Source organism: Pollicipes pollicipes, unplaced genomic scaffold, assembly GCF_011947565.3.
Source record: "Pollicipes pollicipes isolate AB1234 unplaced genomic scaffold, Ppol_2.1 Scaffold_4740;HRSCAF=5597_pilon_pilon_pilon, whole genome shotgun sequence".
Classification (NCBI taxonomy): domain Eukaryota; kingdom Metazoa; phylum Arthropoda; class Thecostraca; order Pollicipedomorpha; family Pollicipedidae; genus Pollicipes; species Pollicipes pollicipes.
The window spans coordinates 24764928-24784130 of NW_023596545.1; the positions used below are offsets into that span (position 1 = coordinate 24764928).

Consider the following 19203-nt stretch of genomic DNA (forward strand, 5'->3'; position numbering starts at 1 on the left):
AATAAGGCTGACCGACACTCTAGCTGGAGAGTGAAACTCGACTCTAAGCGGCTCGGAGGCAGCGTGGCGCTGCGCTGCGGGGGGGGGGGGGCATACATTTCCGTTTCTCACCCTGTGGAGCTGCTTGTCTTTTTTGGGTCATGTATTTTGGAAAGCAATCGTTAAAGGTTCGCTTCGGGCGGCATCTAACTTTCCGACCCAGGTGTCAAAGGTTTTGGAACGCAACGCCGAAAACCTTGAAAGGTTTTCTTTCGTGTGAATTTCCATAGCACGGCGGCGTGGTCCGGGCACTTTACCTTGACGACATTGCGCCGTGGGTGTTTTTCACCGCCGTCATCCCTTCCGGTGCCGACATTCCTGAACTAGACTTGGTAAAAGTGCTCTAATGACAGGTTTGTGGTCCGTGTCTGCAGATCTATCCGATGAAGATTAGAACGAAACATTAATCTCGCTCTTTTCCCCGCAGAAGGAAAGACACGGGAGCCGTTTTTAAATACAGTCGTGCTGGGTGCAGCGGTCATCAAAGATATGATGGAAATTCACTACTCTGTGCTCCCATAAAAAAGAATAGTGTTTTCTCGCCTTCCACTTGAGCCTGTCGCTTTTTTCCTGTCGCCATTTAGTTTCTGTCATTTTGGTGTGTTTCCATTTTGCCATGACGCCATTTGTTAACGAGCAAGGCCCTTTGGCAGCTCACCATTTGGACGTTCGCCATGTCGGCATGTCGACATTTAGACGTTCGCCATGTCGGCACGTCGACATTTAGACGTTCGCCATGTCGGCACGTCGACGTTTAGACGTTCGCCATGTCGGCACGTCGACGTTTTAGTACGTCGACATTTTTCCGTTCACGATTCAGTCGTTCGCCATTTCGGCGAGTCAACATGTTAGTTTGTCGCCATTCTTTCATGTCGCCATTTTGCAGTCAGCCATTTAATTCGCCATTTATTGGACTTTTTGGTTCATCGACTTTTCGCACGTTGCCAGTATTAATTTTTTTAGTTTATATAGCAGCCGACAAAAAACGTTCAGTAAACGAAGAGTCGAATTTTGGTCCGGACACTCTATAGGCCAGCTTGCAAGTCACTGTCACTCAGCCTTGAAAAAACTGTGAGAGGTCGTTCACACAGCCGATGTCCCTCGCGCAGTGTACGATGCACAAATCTACGTCGCGCATGCCGTTGCGGTAAACGGATGACAAGGGATGTTTGACATCTACAAAATAGAGGCGTCCAGGAACCCCAGAAAAACGATCAAGAACGTTTCTCGGTTACTCGAAAGGCAGAGTGGTACCTTCGGCGGCTGTCACAGAAATAATTCGCAAAGAACGAGCGAAGCAACTCGCCATGGCACATGTCATTGAAAAGTACGCACAGAACAGTATACAAGCATTCCTTACGCCGTGCACGTTTATTAAAGCGGGAGAATAAGACAGTGGCTGCAGACAGCAATTCTTGACTTCAAGTGTGGAGGTGACCGCAAGCCTAGGTAATCGTTTTCGAATGTCCAGCGATTTCGCTGCATGAGTGTTGACGAGGGCTCAGCACTGCTGATGGAAGACGAAATTGATCTTGTGCCTTGAAACTGAAGTTGTCAGGTTTCGGCTGGATTGTAGAGAGGTGAGTGGCGTATCAACGTAAAAATAACGTTGTATGCCTGTCATACGATACACCAATAAACAAAATTATTTCATAGTTTATCAACAAATGCCCAGGCCGTGGACGGACAAAGTACAAATGAATACTGCTCAAGACCATGTATGTGCTGTGCCGGCACTCCAAGGGAAGATGACGCAACACACAATGGGAGCAGGACAGTTAGCGCGCTGCGGGCGCGGGTTGGAGTAACGTGGGCATTCTCGTACTGCTGGATTCGCTGCTGTTGCTGACGATGTCGTACATTAAGCTGACTTCAATAGGAAGATACTGCGGCGCCTCACAAAGACAAGGCGGCTGACGCGGCTGGGACGCGGCTCCACAAGCACAGATGAGGTGGCCAAAAGGGTCAGATTTCGTTGAAAGTAACGAAGGTTTTCAGTTCTTTAGTACTCTTAACAACCCTTCGGGTGATTTGAATATCAAATTCGGGTGACAAAAATGGGATTCTCCCAGGGAGATCGAAAGCTCCGGCGACCAGGCTTGCACTCGGTGACGGCCTGATGCCGTGTTAATGGGACGGGCAGGGAGCGTGAACAGGGTCAATCCAGGTCATCGAAGACCGTCATTTTCTGGGAAACTGGCAGGCGAAGAGCATAAATATGCATATGACACTCGCATCTACACTGACCTAAGGTGGTTATCCGCATTCTTTGCTTATCTGTTCGCGAAGGATACTACAAAATGCGGCTTACCCAGAAACAGTCTGACACCGTGCACAAGTCGGCTAACCGCCACCTGGGATCCAAAGATCATTCAGGCGCTGGGCAGACTTTGATAGTAGTTTTCCGTATAATACGACAGTATGCCCTACACACACACGCACACACACACACACACACACGCACACACACACACGCACACATATGCCGACACACAAATCTGGCCCTCTCCCTCCACTCCCTTTCGCCTGTCACCTACCTTCGGGGGGTATTTCCGTCGCCCATGTACGCAGATGAGGAACAGGAACAGCCCTGCGATCAACTGGAACGTCCTGGAAGCGAGCAAAAAACACTTGTGACATTCTGTTTTCTTTCTTCGCTGTTTGATGACATCACATCTTACACACGGCGTTCAACGACTGCACAGCAAGAAACACGACATGCGTTGTCTATCCTCTCGGTGCACTCGCGGCCAAACAGAAACTGGAAGCATGAACGCATTACGACGTACTGCCGACAAAAGCAGTCACTGCTCAGCACATTTGGCTGCGACACGGACCGGCGCGCGTCAGCGGCCCGTCTCCGTTCATCAGTGGCTGCCCCGTCCGGCAGGACACGCCGGGCACAGGACACACGCCGGGCAGCGTGCCTCACACGCCGGACACAGGACACACGCCGGGCAGCGTGCCTCACACGCCGGACACAGGACACACGCCGGGCAGCGTGCCTCACACGCCGGACACAGGACACACGCCAGGCAGCGTGCCACACAGGCCGGACACAGGACACACGCCGGGCAGCGTGCCACACAGGCCGGACACAGGACACGTCACGGGCAGCGTGTCACACAGGCCGGACACAGGACACATCACGGGCAGCGTGTCACACAGGCCGGACACAAGATACGCCGGGCAGCGAGCCACGTACACCGGACACAGGACACACGTCGGACAGCGTGCCAGACAGACCGGACACAGGACACATCACGGGCAGCGTGCCACACAGGCTGGACACAGTACACACGCCGGGCAGCGCGCCATATACGCCGGACACAAGATACACCGGGCAGCGTGCCACATACACCGGACAAAGAACACACGCTGGGCAGCGCGCCACACACGCTGGACACAGGACGCACGCCGTCTGCGCAAGCCGTGCGGCGCACCTCGCTGGCGGCAGCTGGCCGTGGTCCGACCGGCGTATGGTCCAGGTCGTGGTCAAGGCCACGCGGCCGCGGGTGCGCCCAGGTATGCCACTATTCCCCCAGGTGCCTGACCACGTGCACTCGCTGCACATCAGAGCCCCCTCCCGCACGCACGCCGAGTGTTGCCGAGTGGACGATCTGCAGCCATGCGGCAAGTCTGTTGCCATGTGGCCGATCTGAAGCCGAGAGGTCGATTTGTTGTCGGGTTCCTGATCTGCAGTCGAATAGCTGATCTGTTGCCGAGTGGCTTATCCGTTGCTCTGTGGCCGATCTGTTGCTGAGTGACCGATCTGTTGCCGGGTTGCTGATCTGCTGCCGAGTCCATATCCGTACCCGATCCGTATCCAATCCGTATCCGAGTGCAGGCATTCGTCAACAAAAACCTCGAAACTGTGCCGTCGTACGATCACGTTCAGCAGGGTCCAAGTAGCGTTCCATACATTGTGCGGATTTGCGACGCCCTTTTTCTTTAACGGCATGTCCAGGTTTTGGGTTTGCTTGTTTTTGTAGCTATGTGAAACACGCTTTGGTTGCGTTCCGGTTTATCACCCAGTGAACCAAGCAGTCGAATTTTAAACAATGCTACCCAAATTTTTCGCAGGTACACATCTCAGCAGTCCAATAATTCGATTCGTGAGACTCATTGTAAGCCGACGTCAATTTGCAAAAGCCCAGGATGATGTGCACAGAGGAGGGGGGGGGGGGGGGGGGATAGGTGGGATTGGGCACGCTAGGTCCGGCCGTCCTCACCCACCCGCTGGCGGGGCTTCCTGACGATGATAATCGACCTTGGACCAGCCAGTAGTCCAATCAGTCACCGTGAGCCCGGCCATGGCGTAACATCCATGTCGGTATCGTTGCCGATTGCCGCACAGATATCTGTGCGCTACGTCACCGATACAACCTACACGTGGGCTCAGTCTCAAGATCCGTCTGCAGAGGGTCAGACCACGTGACCTTGCCGCTCGCAGGAGGTGGTAAAAGACATTATTTCGACCGCCGGAACGTGCACAAATAAACGGGAACGGCGTGGGACCAGCGGCGGGGGTCGTTGGCTGCTCCTCCCAAATCGGCACCGGGCGTCAGCGGCGACGCGCGCCCAGCGCCGGGGAAGGGAGCTGAAAAGGACAGAGCTGGCACACGGCCTTCCCTCGCCAAGCGCCGGGGAGGGGAGCTGAGAAGAACGGAGCTGGCACGCGGCCATCCCTCGCCCAGCGCCGGGAGGAGAGCTGAGGAGGTCGGAGCTGGCACGCGGCCATCCCTCGCCCAGCGCCGGGGAGGGGAGCTGAGGAGGCCGGAGCTGGAGCGCGCAGATCACCGGCTGACTGCAGTTTGTCTGTACTGGGTAGGATTCGTCGATGGATGGGCGTTTCTCCCGAGCATCATCCGACTTCGTTAGCTATGCGGTCCTGGCTCAGTACGCGGCGTACCGGTACAGGCGGTGTGGTGGTTCTGTCTCCGCTCGGAATCGGACGAGGGGGAGGGGCGCTAGGGTGGAGTTGTAATCCCCGGACGCCACCGAGGCCACGCCTCGAATCGAGACGCCTCGAACCAATCGCTGATCGCTGACCAATCACCGATCACCGATCACCGAACACCGAACACGGAACACCGAACACCGAACGCTGAACACCGAACACCGGACACCGAACACCGAACACCGATCAGCGATTCGCGGGAAGGTTGCTAGTGCACCCCGCCTAACTCCAGATCCTGGTGCACAGGGCACCATTCTCTGTCTACCGCAGTGGCACGACATGCACTTAAAAATGCACAAACACAATGCACAAACAATGCACAGTGCACAAGATGCTGCAACCCACAGGTGCGAGAGGTTCGCCGACAAGTAGCGCCACTGATGAAACTAAAAATAAGGTCTGCTTTTCTGGTGAAATATCATACATGCGCAGAAAAATCGTGTATACTCCTTAACATGGCAAGAGTAGGCCGGCTCTGTCACCCAAAAGAAGGAAAGAAAAAATTTTGAACGAACGTTTATTTGGATAGTAGCTTCCGTTCTGATCCTTAAACCCCACGAAAATGAGAAAACCGACAACAAAAATTACGCTGTTGAGACTGGAAGCCATGAGTAATGCTGTCGGCGTGTTTGTTTCCAAAAACCAGGTGAAATGAGTCGTGTGCAAGCCATACATTTTCATTGTTTTGAGAAAGTCAAAAGCGTATATCAATTCGATGATACCCAAAAAACATAAATGGCCGCGGTATCTCACGAACGCCAAAAAAAGACACAAAAAATCGTGAATATGACAAATATCCCACGCGCAACCTAAGATGGTTTACGCTATGATTGAAGAGCGAAAAAAAACAACTGAAAAGCACAACTTTTTTCTTCCAACTGAAAGTCAAATGAATGAGGGGTTGAAACACTGGTGATGTTGCACCGTTGTGGAAATATGCCACCAGCACCGAACAAACGGCACCGAAGTTTTCAAAAATATTGTTTGAAAGCTTGTTAATAAGTACATTACATGTAGCTGACAAGTTTATGGCGATGTTATCGGCAAATACGAAGACCAAGCCCATCAGGAGTGTTACTGGTCGGGCCTGGATAGACCCGGTCGCTAAACTCATACAATTCCTAGTTGGTTGACGTAGAGAATCTCTCAGCCATTGACTTTTCCCCAAACTATACTACCCAAGGAAAGGCAGCTTCATGCCGATCAAGCAAGGTTAGACTACAAAGACCAGCGACGAAAATCGCGTGTTTGAAATAAAAATGCACAATCACTCACAAATGACAGTGCATGCCAGCCATCCTAAGCCGTATGCAAGTTCCAGACATCGCTTTAAACCGGCCTCAAAAATGCACACTAGAAAAGGATCGGTACCGCGCCAGAAAACGAGTTCAGTCTATATATACCTTCCGACACACGCGAACATGACAAATTCTCATTTACTGTAATCTAACCGACGTCGGCAGCCCCCCCCCCCCCCCCCAAAGTGAGGCCAGCGTTCGGGGCATGACCGCCTGGCGCCTGGTGCCGGGGTCACGACCTCGGGGAGGACCGCCTCCAGGACCGCGACTGGACAGCTGCAGTGTCGTATGACGCTAGAGTGATGCATCATCAAATGAGCCGTTGTTGAGCGGACGGATTGATGGAGAGGTTCCATTTGTCCAGGACGCGAAGACAGAAGCATGCTTTTTGGCACGACAGAGTTAAGATTCAGCGAACGGGTCAGTAACGGATAAGAGGAAGTATCCTTAATATGCCCCTTCAAAGGATGGACAGAAGGCAAGCCCCCCCCCCCCCCCTATTCATGATATGGCTGTGGCTTTACATGGTAAGAGCAGTCTAACGAAAACTTCATGTCTCCCTCCCCCTCCCCTTCCCTCCACTCTGGTTCTTGTTCATTCCAACGCTGCGTGAAAAGAAAGCCAATCAAAGCCACTGCGGGCCTCCAGGGGAAGTAATTGCCGCCTTCGACCTCCGTGCCCCTCCGACCTCACTCTCCCCACACACCCTCTCCTGCGTGATCGACATTCTTGGTCGGGGCGCTCTACAGCAACTCAGTTGCAACAAAACTTTAGCCACTAACGGTCTTAGCGCTGCTCGAAAGTCGAGGTCGTCCGTCGGTGCACGTTCACGGGATCGGTATGACATGTTTGTTGTTGTGGTCACCTCTTCCGTAAGTTACGACATGATTCGGCGGTCACCTCTCCCGTGAGTCACGACATGACCCGGCGATCACCTCTCCCGTGAGTCACGGTATGGCCCGGTGGTCACCTCTTCCGTAAGTCACGACATGGCCCGGCGGTCACCTCTCCCGTGAGTCACGACATGGCCCGGCGGTCACCTTTTCCGTGCGTCACGACATGGCCCGGCGGTCACCTCTCCCGTGAGTCACGACATGTCCCGGCGGTCACCTCTCCCGTGAGTCACGACGTGGCCCGGCGGTCACCTCTCCCGTGAGTCACGACATGGCCCGGCGGTCACCTCTCCCGTGAGTCACGACATGGCCCGGCGGTCACCTCTCCCGTGAGTCACGACATGACCCGGCGGTCACCTCCCGTGAGTCACGACATGGCCCGGCGGTCACCTTCCGTGAGTCACACGACATGCCCGGCGGTCACCTCTCCGTGAGTCACGACATGGCCCGGCGGTCACCTCTTCCGTGAGTCACGACATGGCCCGGCGGTCACCGCTCCCGTGAGTTACGACATGGCCCGGCGGTCACCTCTCCCGTGAGTCACGACATGGCCCGGTGGTCACCTCTCCCGTGAGTCACTGTATGGCCCGGCGGTCACCTCTCCCGTGAGTCACGACATGACCCGGTGGTCACCTCTCCCGCGAGTCACGTCATGGCCCGGCGGTCACCTCTCCCGTGAGTCACGACATGGCCCGGCGGTCACCTCTCCCGTAAGTCACGGCACGCCCCGGGGAGCGGCAGCGTCACGAGGCCGGCCAGCTCGTGGTCGCGGCGGGCGGCGCCGCGGTCGGCCCGCTGGAACGGTCCCAGACGGCCCAGCGGCCCGCAATACCCGTGTTTGTTGTTCCGGAGGCCCACAGGCCGCTCACAGCACGTTCGCGCAGCCAAAACGTTCGCTGACGGACGGGACCGGGCGGCCGGTGGCTGAGTTGCGGTGAAAGCCGCCGGCGCCGGTTGGTTGTCACAACTGGCTGGGAGGCTAAAGGTTTTTGTCTATACATGCAATGGTCGCTCTGGGGTGTTCTGCAATTTCTTGTGGGAACAAATTGTCAGGCTAGTGGTTGGTATAAGTCGGGCGCGACAAGAGCTAATGAAACCAGCTTTGCAGTAATATTACCTTCCAATATAAACGCCAATTCTGAAGTTATGTAGAACTGTTTGGTATTCTAGCTTTTTCAATCGTTGTACATTCTACCTCTTCGGACAATTTATTGGTGCCGGGTCATCCAATGAAGACGACAGCACAATTTGCATACGTTTCTAGCTCACTCATGCCAGTTTGAATAATCCTATGAATGTTTAGCGCAGCATGCTGTGTGTCATTCCCGTATGATTTGCACCGGATGATGAGACCTTGCCACACTATACTGAAGATATCTTTTCGCAAAGTTCAAACAGAGCATTTCAGTCGTTCACACTTTATTCAGAATACAGATCGTGCCTGTTTATGGTTTGAGTAAAAGGGAAACTGCCAAATAATCTAATGGCTTTAATACTAGAGCCGGGAAGGTAAAGCAACGAATGCACGATACAATGAATGAGAGGCTGTAGCAAATATCAACGGTGACTTCAGTAAATGCATCGTAAATTGTAATGCCTTGGACATTGCTTTTCATAAAAACTGCCTAAATTTCTGCATTCTTAGTGCACACCTATGTTAATTACATGACCCACACATAAATATATCCGAACTGTCCGCATGAAGATGAATAAGCCGAGGCACGTTTTCGACCGATACAAGGTACATTGCAAATCTGCAGTCGCCATTGTGAGTGCACATCCGACACGAACATATATATATATATATATATATATATATATATATATATATATATATATATATATATATCGATGCACAAACAAACAGGGCACATGAAACCATTGGCTTCCGCTTAACACGCCGACACCACCGACCTCTTGCCTGCCGCCTGCCAGCGGACCGACAGGCGGGGGTCGTTCGTTTTCAGCATACAGCGCTGCCGTGGCGCCAGCGTCGCCGGCGGCCGCCCGCCGCAGGCGACGGGCGCGGACAGGCGCGCCTCGGCCTGGCGCCGCCGCCGGCCTCTGCTCTGGTCTGCAGCCGCTGGAGTGGCGTGCGGACCGGCTGTCGGGCGCCGTCCGATGCCGGAGAAGACCGGCCCGCCGGCGCGCCAGGCGCGCGGGCGGCCGGCGCCCGCCGGCCTCGCTCGGCGCTGGCGGAGGAGCGGCGCCGCCGCGGCTGCCGGCGGGGTCCGGTCGGCCGCGGTCAGGTGGTCTGCCGAGTCGTCCGCGGCGGCCGGCGGAGGCGGGCTGAGGCGGACTGGCCCGCGCCGCGGCCCGTGCTGCACACGCCACGTCATGCCGCAGCGTCCACGTGACGCCCGGCATGAGCGTCCGCTGTCCCCTGCGGCCGGCGCGGAGCCACCGCTGTCCGGGCGGGTGTTGGAGTGGCGGCGAATCGACAGATGGCTGGAATGGCTGCCCAGACGCCTGCCTCATGCTTGGTGAGAAGGCGCCTTGTTCGGCGTGTGATAGCCGCGGTGTTGATGGAAGATGTGTGAAGTCAGTGGAATGATACCAGCGTCTGCATGGTGATGGACATGGCCTGCATTATGTCCCATCAATCAGCCTTCCTACATCATCAATCTAGTTCGTATAGATCTACGGGTATTTATCGCCCTTAATGAGGACCTTAGAAAAATACGGTCAGTTTTACAAACGCCTACGTGGTGATATTTTCGGCAACAACGTGTCTGTCAGCGACATGACCGAATTGTATGTTAGGCGCGCGTAAATGCGAGAAATTTCTATGTGCATGTCCCATATTTCAATGCGGCGAAAATTTGTGCTTTGAAACTTGCGATACCTTGCACAAGCTGGGCTTTGTATTCCTTTGAAGAGATGTTATCCTTCCTCAACGCTGGATCGGCCCAAATAATGGGCCAATAATTACCAATTTTTCGCGCAAAAACACCTCAAACGGTTTATGGCTGTATCCCCGTGGCCTGAAAAAGCTGTAATGTCACTTTGTCTAAATCTTCTATGCCTTGATAGTAGACCCACTCTGAGGCTGTGCATCTTTATCAGTGTTATAATGTACGCTCTTGACTGCAGGCTTAAGCTTGAATGAATTAAATAAATAAGCCGCAGAATAACTGTGCTTTGACAGGCATCCCATTGTCATGTGCCTTTTGAAATTTACGGTATGTATTTGCCTTGAAAGATTTAATTCAAGCCTTTTGAATGAATTTCTGAAATCAGAGCTCACGCTCAGCAGTGCTCGTTAAGTTAGCCTCGACCCCCACCATCCGATAGCCCAATACCATGGCACCGGCATAAGCTGGTGGCGAAAGCTTATAGTGCCGCAATGCCCTGCACAGTCTGTCCTGTCCTCTGACGTCATCTGACCTTTAGTGCGTCCGCTGCCATCGGTCACAGGTCATGTCTGTCAAGGCTAAATAGCGAGCGCCTAAAGCGACTCGAGCCTCACCCCGCCATGGGTGCGTGGATCAGACACCAGTTTCTTTAACCAACCGAACCATCAGACGGAACTGCTGGAAATGGAAATCGATGAAAGAAACATTAAGAGGGACGGAAATGAGACCGTCCGTCTTGGACAGATGTGATCATTGTTACTTTTGATAGATAGTTCCAAAAGTGGCTAATTCTATGGGTGGTAAAATGCTATTCATGAGACCTCTGGTTGTTGCACTTTTTGGAGAAGTGGTGGGAAATTTGAAATGGCCTGGCAAACCTTGGGATTTACCAAAATCGTGGGAAAGCCATCTTTCTTCTTGAGATCTTGGGATAAGTACGAATTAATTTGATGACATTCAAATAGCTTTGAATATATTTTTCACCTCATGTCCAAAACAGCTCAACACCAAAATAAAACAAAACCTCAAACTAGCTTTGGCACCCCGCATCAGTAAAGACATCAGCAAATCATAAATCAGCCGGCTGGTTAGCCCCGGTCCCGGGTTGGGCAGCCACCAATCCAACAACGGGCTGGGTGCAACCAGCTTTGTTTTCGCACTGCTTCTCATGTGAACTACGTAGTCCATAATGTCACAAAATGTGTACTTAACAAAGTTTTGTTTAAACAATGGAGCAAATGCTAAAGACTGTTACTTGCTGTTGCCAAAAAGCCAGGTATGCATGAAGAAAAGGATTAATGTGAGCATATGTGCTCACAGAAACCCGACCTGCTTTACAATCTTGGGTGTGTGTTCATATCCAAGGTGGTGATGATCGAGGAAAGCATGCTTATTGCAGACACTTATATTTAGTTGAGATGTGAGGAGAGGCAACAGATCACAGAACAACAGGTAACTGAGGTAGGGCTCGATTCCCGCCAGCGTCGTATGTTAGCCTGACACCGGCGCGATTTTGCGCAAATGAAATGCCGTCCAACTTGTCTGCAGCTTAGTTGGGAGCTTCCACCTATCTGTCCGCCCTCATGTGTATCGCCATAAGCGCAGGGCTGAACAAGTTTATGTTACAAGCTTTCCAGCTTTACTGATTCCCTCAAACAAGTTTTACCACAAAAGGCGCATGCATGTCAGTTGATCTCCACTCTAGTTTGAGCGATAGTTTTGATCCTGTGAGCAACGTAGTGTTGCATTCCCATTTCCAGGGGCGTAACAAGAATTTTGGTCAGGGGGTGGGGGGCAGAGCTTAATGAAACGTATACCCCTGACTTTTAACTTTCCGTCAAGAGCCATCTATAGCGTGAAGGGGACGCCTCGCCCCCATGGCTGCGCTTGCCCTCCTATCCTAACCGCGCAGATCCCCGCATGCTGAGACCCACGCCTTCCTCGTTGAGAACACCAGCGAGAACGCGTGTAGTTATTGTGTGAGGCGCCACGTCCGCCGACAGCTCCCCGGTCGCCATCGACATGGGCCATGATTGATCAACGGCCTGTTGGGCGGGCAGAGATGTTATCGTTATCCACCCAGCTGGGGATCGGCACGTAACGATCTGTAACGCATGCTCGTGGTGACAAGCGCCCGCTGACGGAGCGTTTCAACGGGAGCGGGTTATGCTACTGCGAAGCCTCCGCCCCCCCCCCCCCCTCCCCAACAGGTCTGGAGTGTTTGATAGTGACAGGGGCGCAGTACAACAGCGGCATGGTGCGGCGCACCAGAGGTCGCGGCGCAGTGACGGGGTTGGGCAAACCGGACTGGGCCGCTTCATTTTCCCTCCACACACGCTATTGGATTGAACTGTCGTAACTGACATGCCTCAAGTCCCTTATCCATAGCATAATTCAACGAGTGCCGATTACTGTCAGCGTGCCCTCGATTAAGATTTGACATGTCGCATTGTACCCCCACAGCACCGTGAGCGAAAAGAAAATCAACATTTTAACCTCACATCGTTGGCTAAAAAAAAGCTATCATGTAGTCTCGGAAATAAAAGACGGTGTTGCAAGAATATTTGGAGACAAAGTTTCGACCCAATGCGGTTTATATCGGCGGTGCGGTGGCGGAACGGTACGCTGAGGTGGTATCGACCGGATCCTCGCTCTCGTCCTAGAAACATCTTCTGTAGAGTACTAATTTCGCCAATGCGAGACCACTTCCATCGTTGTTTTCAGCGTGTTTTACCATTGAATTGTCATTCGAATGCCCTCACAGTCTTGATTATGCGAGAAGTACACTTATCACTGTTGCGTAAAACGTGAGCAAATTGTTATCTGGGCTTTTCTGTACAAACGGCAGCTTCCCATTGAGACAATCTGTTTCATCTTTCTACGACCTCTTTGCGAACCTAATACAGTTGTTTTGTGAAACCAGGATGTTACGCCATGATCGGGAGAACTCAGTGTTCCGAGCATCCTTTTGCACGGAAAAGGCATTTTAGCGCCAATACGCTTACAAGACTGAAGATCATAAGATACGCACACACAGCTCTGCGTATTTGTGATATAACGATTGTTTTTTTAGCAGTCTCGGTGTGTGCCGAATTGTAATGCGTTATGGTGGGAGGCCTATGTTTACCCATACTAAGCGGTGCTTGTTGCAGCAGTGAGCCCTGACGACAACATCCAATCTTAAAATTCATTTTTTGTGATTTTTCTACAAAATTGGGGCCCTCACACGAACCCTAGGTGAAGAGAGCGTTGCCATGAATGACATACATACGTTATCCATGCTATTGCACGGTTTTGATCTCAGATATTCCATTGCTTAGGAAAATGTACAGAAGTGGCCAGATTTCCACCTCATGGGATTCACCCGGGATGAGATGCTGCGTTTCACAATGATAAATGGAGTGCTGCTCGCTTCGGAAAACTCTTTTGACGAGCCTAATCTCACTACCAGCGCAACCTCCCATAGCATTCGTTCTCCTATTGTTAGTTTGCATACTGTGCAGGCCGTCTGTCGCAATTTGTGTGTGCCGCTGCCCACTCAGGCGTCACCGCATTTGGTAGCCTCCGCCCATCCGCGCAAATCCTTCTCCAGTTGTGACTCGGCCATTCTAATGCCTCGTCGTAATTGGATCAATTTGTAAGTGTCATGCAAGTGAATTAGCTAGGTGGTGCGGAAACGGCACCGAGGTGGGCAGCGGACCCGTGGCGAGTTGAGATCGCCCCCGTGATTCTGCGCTCGGGACTTACACTGGGGGGACCGGCCGGCGGAGGACAACGGGGCGCTGCTGTACTGCAGCCGTCTGATGACTGCCCGGGGTGGACGCCGGATGACTTCGGGTGGACACTGAGCGGGTGTACGGCGTCTGACCGCGGTCTGCCGGCCGGTTGGAGCCGTCTGTTGGCTGCCGGGCTGGCCGAAGCCGGCCGTCCTGCCAGTGCAGCCGAACCTCGCTCTTGCAGTGATTTGTGCTTGACAATAGCCATGAGACGGTCCTCTGTCTCCAGTTTCCTCCTGCAGTAGCTTATGCCGACTAAAGCAAGGGAGCGCCATAAAAGTATGCCTTTGGGTCGAGGGTAAGGGTCCTTCGCTGATTCGCAAATTTGAAAGTCGTTGAGCCTGGTCAGGCCTCCCACACACTCGGCTCTAGATTCCAGACTCCGGACTCTAGGCTCCCGTTCTCCTCTGTCTCTTCCTCTATCTCCCGTTCTCCTCTGTCATACCTCTACGTGCTCTGTTGTGAATTAGAGGTTCCAGCCAAGCCATCTGAGCCCCCATTATCAGTGGCCGTGACGACAGATAAGGCTGTGCCACCACCCCAGCAGCCAGTCAACGCTGCCGGCGACAGTGGTCTGTGTATAATCAACGTTGTACTTCAGCAGCGCAAATTGCTGTAAAACCAGCTGCACATTAGGCCGCGGTAAGTTGCCGTCGCACAGCCATTGCTCCGCGGACAGAAGCTGTGAGCGACACGGTCTGTGACAGGTTAATGTAGCAATGACATGCGAGCCCGTCATTTCACAAGCTCCCACATTCCGGCTGCTATTTTTTGTTTGTTGACGTCTGCGGCGGGCCGTGCAGCAGCCGTCGTTTATCATGACATCGACTCTGCAGCGCACCCGGCTGCGGGGATTAAAAGGCGATTTAAGTCGTCGACATGCCGTGACGCAATCGATCGGCGGTATTTTTGCCAATTTGTTTTTACTTAAAAATGCAGACAGGGTGTGCGAGTTGATGCGGTCGCTCCTCCGAGGTAATCTATGGTCTATCTATGGGTAGCCACCGGCGGTTAAGATTTTTCATAGCCACTGCAGAGTTTGCGCAGGAACACTCCTGTCAAAGCATCCGCAGGTGCTACATGGAAAGGGTTTAAGGGATTAAGCGTACTCAAAGTACCCCGTGCAAAAGTTCTCGAGCTATTTGGAGAGCAAGAAGCAAAGCCTATTGCAAAAATGGTATTTCACCCCAGTAGATGACATACAGTGGAAACATTGCGCCTTGCACACTTTTCGTGCGATTGACTTTCTTCTTAGTATTTTTTAGTGACGTAACTTGCCATTAATGTTGAGATCAAATGGCTGCGGAAGAGAGGAGAGAGAGAGAGAGAGAGAGAGAGAGAGGAGAGAGAGAGAGAGAGAGAGAGAGAGAGAGAGAGAGAGAGAGAGAGAGAGAGAGAGAGAGAGAGAGAGAGAGAGAGAGAGAGAGAGAGAGAGAGAGAGAGAGAGAGAGAGAGAGAGAGAGAGAGAGAGAGAGAGAGAGAGAGAGAGAGAGAAAGGGGAGATAGAGAAAGAGAGAGAAATGCCCCGTAAATAACATGCGGCAGCGCTCTATCCATTTAGCTCAGTTTTTGTGTTCCCAATCTCTGTTCAAGGTGCGAAGACAGGCAGCCGCCAGTCACAGCGCTAGCGTCTTCCATGCTCAATGTTTATGTCATAAACGCAACGAGATCTCCGACCAAGCTCCCAGCCGTCTCCATCCAAAGCTCGACAAATTTGATGATGTTATCTTCTTCAGGCTGAGGCTGAGGCCGCTGTCCCGCCTGCGAAGCGCCTCGACTGGCCTCAGGATTAGGCTGACGTCCCGCCTGCAAAGCGTCCTCGGCTGGCTTCGACGTTAGGCTGACGTCCCGCCTGCGAATCGCCTCGGCTGGCCTCAGGCTCGGGCTGACGGGATGACATGGAAGGGTGACGGATGACCAATGCTCCCAATGTTCTACATGAGGGAGCTCATATCGACACATTTGGATCTGCATTTGCTGTTTTTTTATCTAAGGCACTTTATAAAATGATACGCACAATATCTGCAAAAAGAACATATCGGAATTCGACGAAGAAACGATTTCGAGTATTGTTTATGTTCCAGCACTGGATTCTAAGAGTGGGTGAGCTAACCTGCTAGACTTGAGAACCCCCGTGACAGCAATCGGTTTCTGCACCTTCATGTGTATGCTTACAAATATGCTCGCGGTGTCCAACACAAAGCATGCAAATAGACAGTCGGAGATGACGCCCTCTGCATACTTGGCAGGGCATGAATAACGGTGTAACGCCCTCTCAATCCATTACACAGCAATTCAGACACCAAGAAAAGACTGGTGACCTGTCTCCCCACACAGCTATATTGCCCTACCGCTGACCTGGTCCACGAGCCAAGTTTGCTGTCTGTCTGGGGGCAGCCGGCTGGCAAACAGCTGCTGAAGACAAACTGACGGTGACGGAGCCACTTGAGAGCACGACGGAGAACCCCCGAGCGCGGGGACGGGCAAGAAAGACGGGTGTTAGTGTAGTTGTTGTTGTTCACTACGCATAGTGTGCGCCTGGTGGATGACAGCTCCGAGAAGGAACGCACGATACGATTTCTGCGACCCATCCGCAATCCATCGATGGATATCATATGTAGCAACCTAGGTTGTTAAGCTGCATCCAAATCTGAATGCCTTTGTGCCCCACTATGCTTGTGCCACACTATGCTTGTGCCACACTATATTTGTGTCCCACCTAGCAGAACACAAAGACGAACGCATTGCATGACGCATATGTAAAGCTGTTCCTCTTTGAGAAGCTATTCATATTCACAGATACATGTGCTCACTGTAATTCGCGCATGATCTGAGAACAACGATGCAGAAATGCAGCAGTGCATCATTCACCTTTATTCGACGTGAAATATTTGAGCATTCCGGCTTTTGCATGGTAAGTAATCCAAATTTGAATGTCTCACATAGTGATGTAGTGACCTAGTGGTGAGCGTCTTTGGCTAGAACGTGGGGCTGCGAAGTCAAGCCCGGTTGTGCCACGATGCCCTGCGCGCCCGCGTGCCCCATATGGCCCACATGGCGTCCGAGCACCCATATGGCGCTGCCGTCGCTGGTGCCCCGTAGAAGCGAGCAACACGGCGTGCAAAGTGTTCCCGAAAATTTAACATCGTCTTTATGTCACCTAGGTGTATGAGGAAGCTGAACAGGCTGAACAGGTGCGGCGTCCTCCTGTATTCACACATGTCCTGAGTGCTACCAGACCCTTACGCTTGCCTGGATGCCCCTTTAGATCAACGACCAACGGCGCAGTTTCAAAAAAAAATACATGACCTTATAGATGGGATTGTTAGGAGCAGAAGCTGGGGTCCAAACATGGGATCAAATGTACCGTTTGCCCCTTAAAAACCAGTGCTCTCAAACGCAGTTCTTATGGGCAAGGTTGCTCCATCGGAAGGTGAGAAAAAGGGAGATGTCCCCCAATCAATGGCACATGAACCCAATAAATAAAGTACCCAGCATCCCCGGGCACAACCACCACTCAGATTCAGATGCATGAAGAAGAGCAGGAGAGAAAACACGCACTTTTTATATAGTGATGGACGTGCCGGTAGTACTCACTGACCGTTGATGTAGCTGATAAATAAAGCAACTGATTCCCCGAGCGTCGGAACATATGTCCCAAATGAGGTCTTAGAATGACACCCTGGCACGTCTGCCGTGTGCATGACGAATGATCAGAGTACGTGCTGCAACTCCGGGAGATCCTCGGCCGTGCAGACACCGGACCAGATTGACGTCACGTGTTGCTGGTATGCCTGGCTGGGCAGCGGACCGGCAGGCCGCCCCAACACTCAGCAGAGCCTCGGCGCCGCCCTGTCTGGCCGGCAGTCCATCGTCAGCGATCGTAATACTGGGGTTAGTTCGTCCGGCAGCTAATCTCGGAGACTCAGCCGGAATGTTCGACAGTTCTCCGGAATGGCGTTCCCAGTACGATATCTAGTTATCCGTTTCGAGAGCACGTCGCGGATAATTTTCAGATTATGGCCAAGGTGGATTATTTTGAGGTTATGCCTAGATGTAACCGTTGACTTTACATGACGCATACGAGACAAAACTGGGGACAATTTCGGGACCTGCTGAACGTATATGGATAATCTCCGTGGAATATTATCGGAACTCAGCCGATGGCACCCTAATAAGATGGTTAAGGAAGGTTTATTTTACTATGCGTTGAAATTTGGTCATTTGGCGGGGATATTCTTCACGCCGAGATGATCGTGAGGGCGGCGATGAGCTCTGCAGTAGCTACGCTCGAGCCCATGCCTCGGTGCGCGGTGATGGTTGAGTGTTGTACCAAAGTCCTGTAATAGCCCGGCATCAACTGAGCTATGCAGGCCACCCGTCCGCAACCACGGCTCCTTATAGGCCCGAGCTTGACTGGCGCCGCGCTGATTGGCTGCAAAGCATGCCGAGCGCGCGCGCGCGCGGAGCACGGACAAGCCTGTTGCCATGTGACGGAGGGGGAGGGGAGGGGACGTCTGCTGCGCCGCTCGGCCTGGTGGCCGCGAAAGCGAAGTGCCGACCGTGGATGCGACCTCGTGGGATGAACGCGATTGTTGACTGAGGGATGCCGCCGTGTCAGGCAGTACCGCGAGGTAAACGATGATGAAAGAAGGAGGGAGTGATGGACAGATGAAGAGGAATGGGAAGGACAGAGAGGGAAGCAGAGAGTGGACGGAGACCGATGAGAAAAAGGGAAGAGGAGAGATGGAGAGAATGGACGCTGTGAACAGGCAGTACCGCGAGGTAAACGATGATGAAAGAAGGAGGGAGTGATGGACAGATGAAGAGGAATGGAAAGGACAGAGAGGGAAGCAGAGAGTGGACGGAGACGGATGAGAAAAAGGGAAGAGGAGAGATGGAGAGAATGGACGCTGCTGTGAACGCTTATTTCGCAACGATACGATATAACAGCATGACCAGTTCTGGTCGATACGCTACATTTTTCCTCTTGCAACTATGCATTTCCGGCATTTTCAACAAACACGCGTACGATACAAATGCGGAAGAAAACGCGCCAAAGGAGCGCCGTCCGGCAACAGCCAACGTCAGTGGTGTTCATAGACCAGGTTACAACATTTAGAGACCCCGGAAATCTTGGGGCCTGATGAGGTGCGGCGTCGCGCTTCTCAACTCCACGTAGTTATAGCGCGTCAACACCAGGCTGCAGGCTGCGGCACAACCAGGCAACCAGCCAGGCACTGCCAGGCCGCTTTGTTTGAGAGGCTCCCCTGAAAATCCGGCCCGGAAGCTCGACATCCGTGGCGCCGCCCTTGCATGCATATACATGTTCCTGATCGACAAAATTGTTTGCAGGTTATGAGTACTTTGTTTATGTCACGT

The 19203-nt window shown here is 52.7% G+C and overlaps 1 protein-coding gene across 1 annotated transcript in view; it reads right to left on the reverse strand.

The window, feature by feature from the left end:
* The window catches only part of LOC119098084 (thrombospondin type-1 domain-containing protein 4), a 52801-nt gene that overhangs the window by 23183 nt on the left and 10415 nt on the right, over window positions 1-19203 (reverse strand). Inside the window, exon 2 of the mRNA XM_037221012.1 lies at window positions 2577-2649. Coding sequence (XP_037076907.1) covers window positions 2577-2649 — 73 coding nt within the window. The remainder of the gene's footprint in view (window positions 1-2576; window positions 2650-19203) is intronic.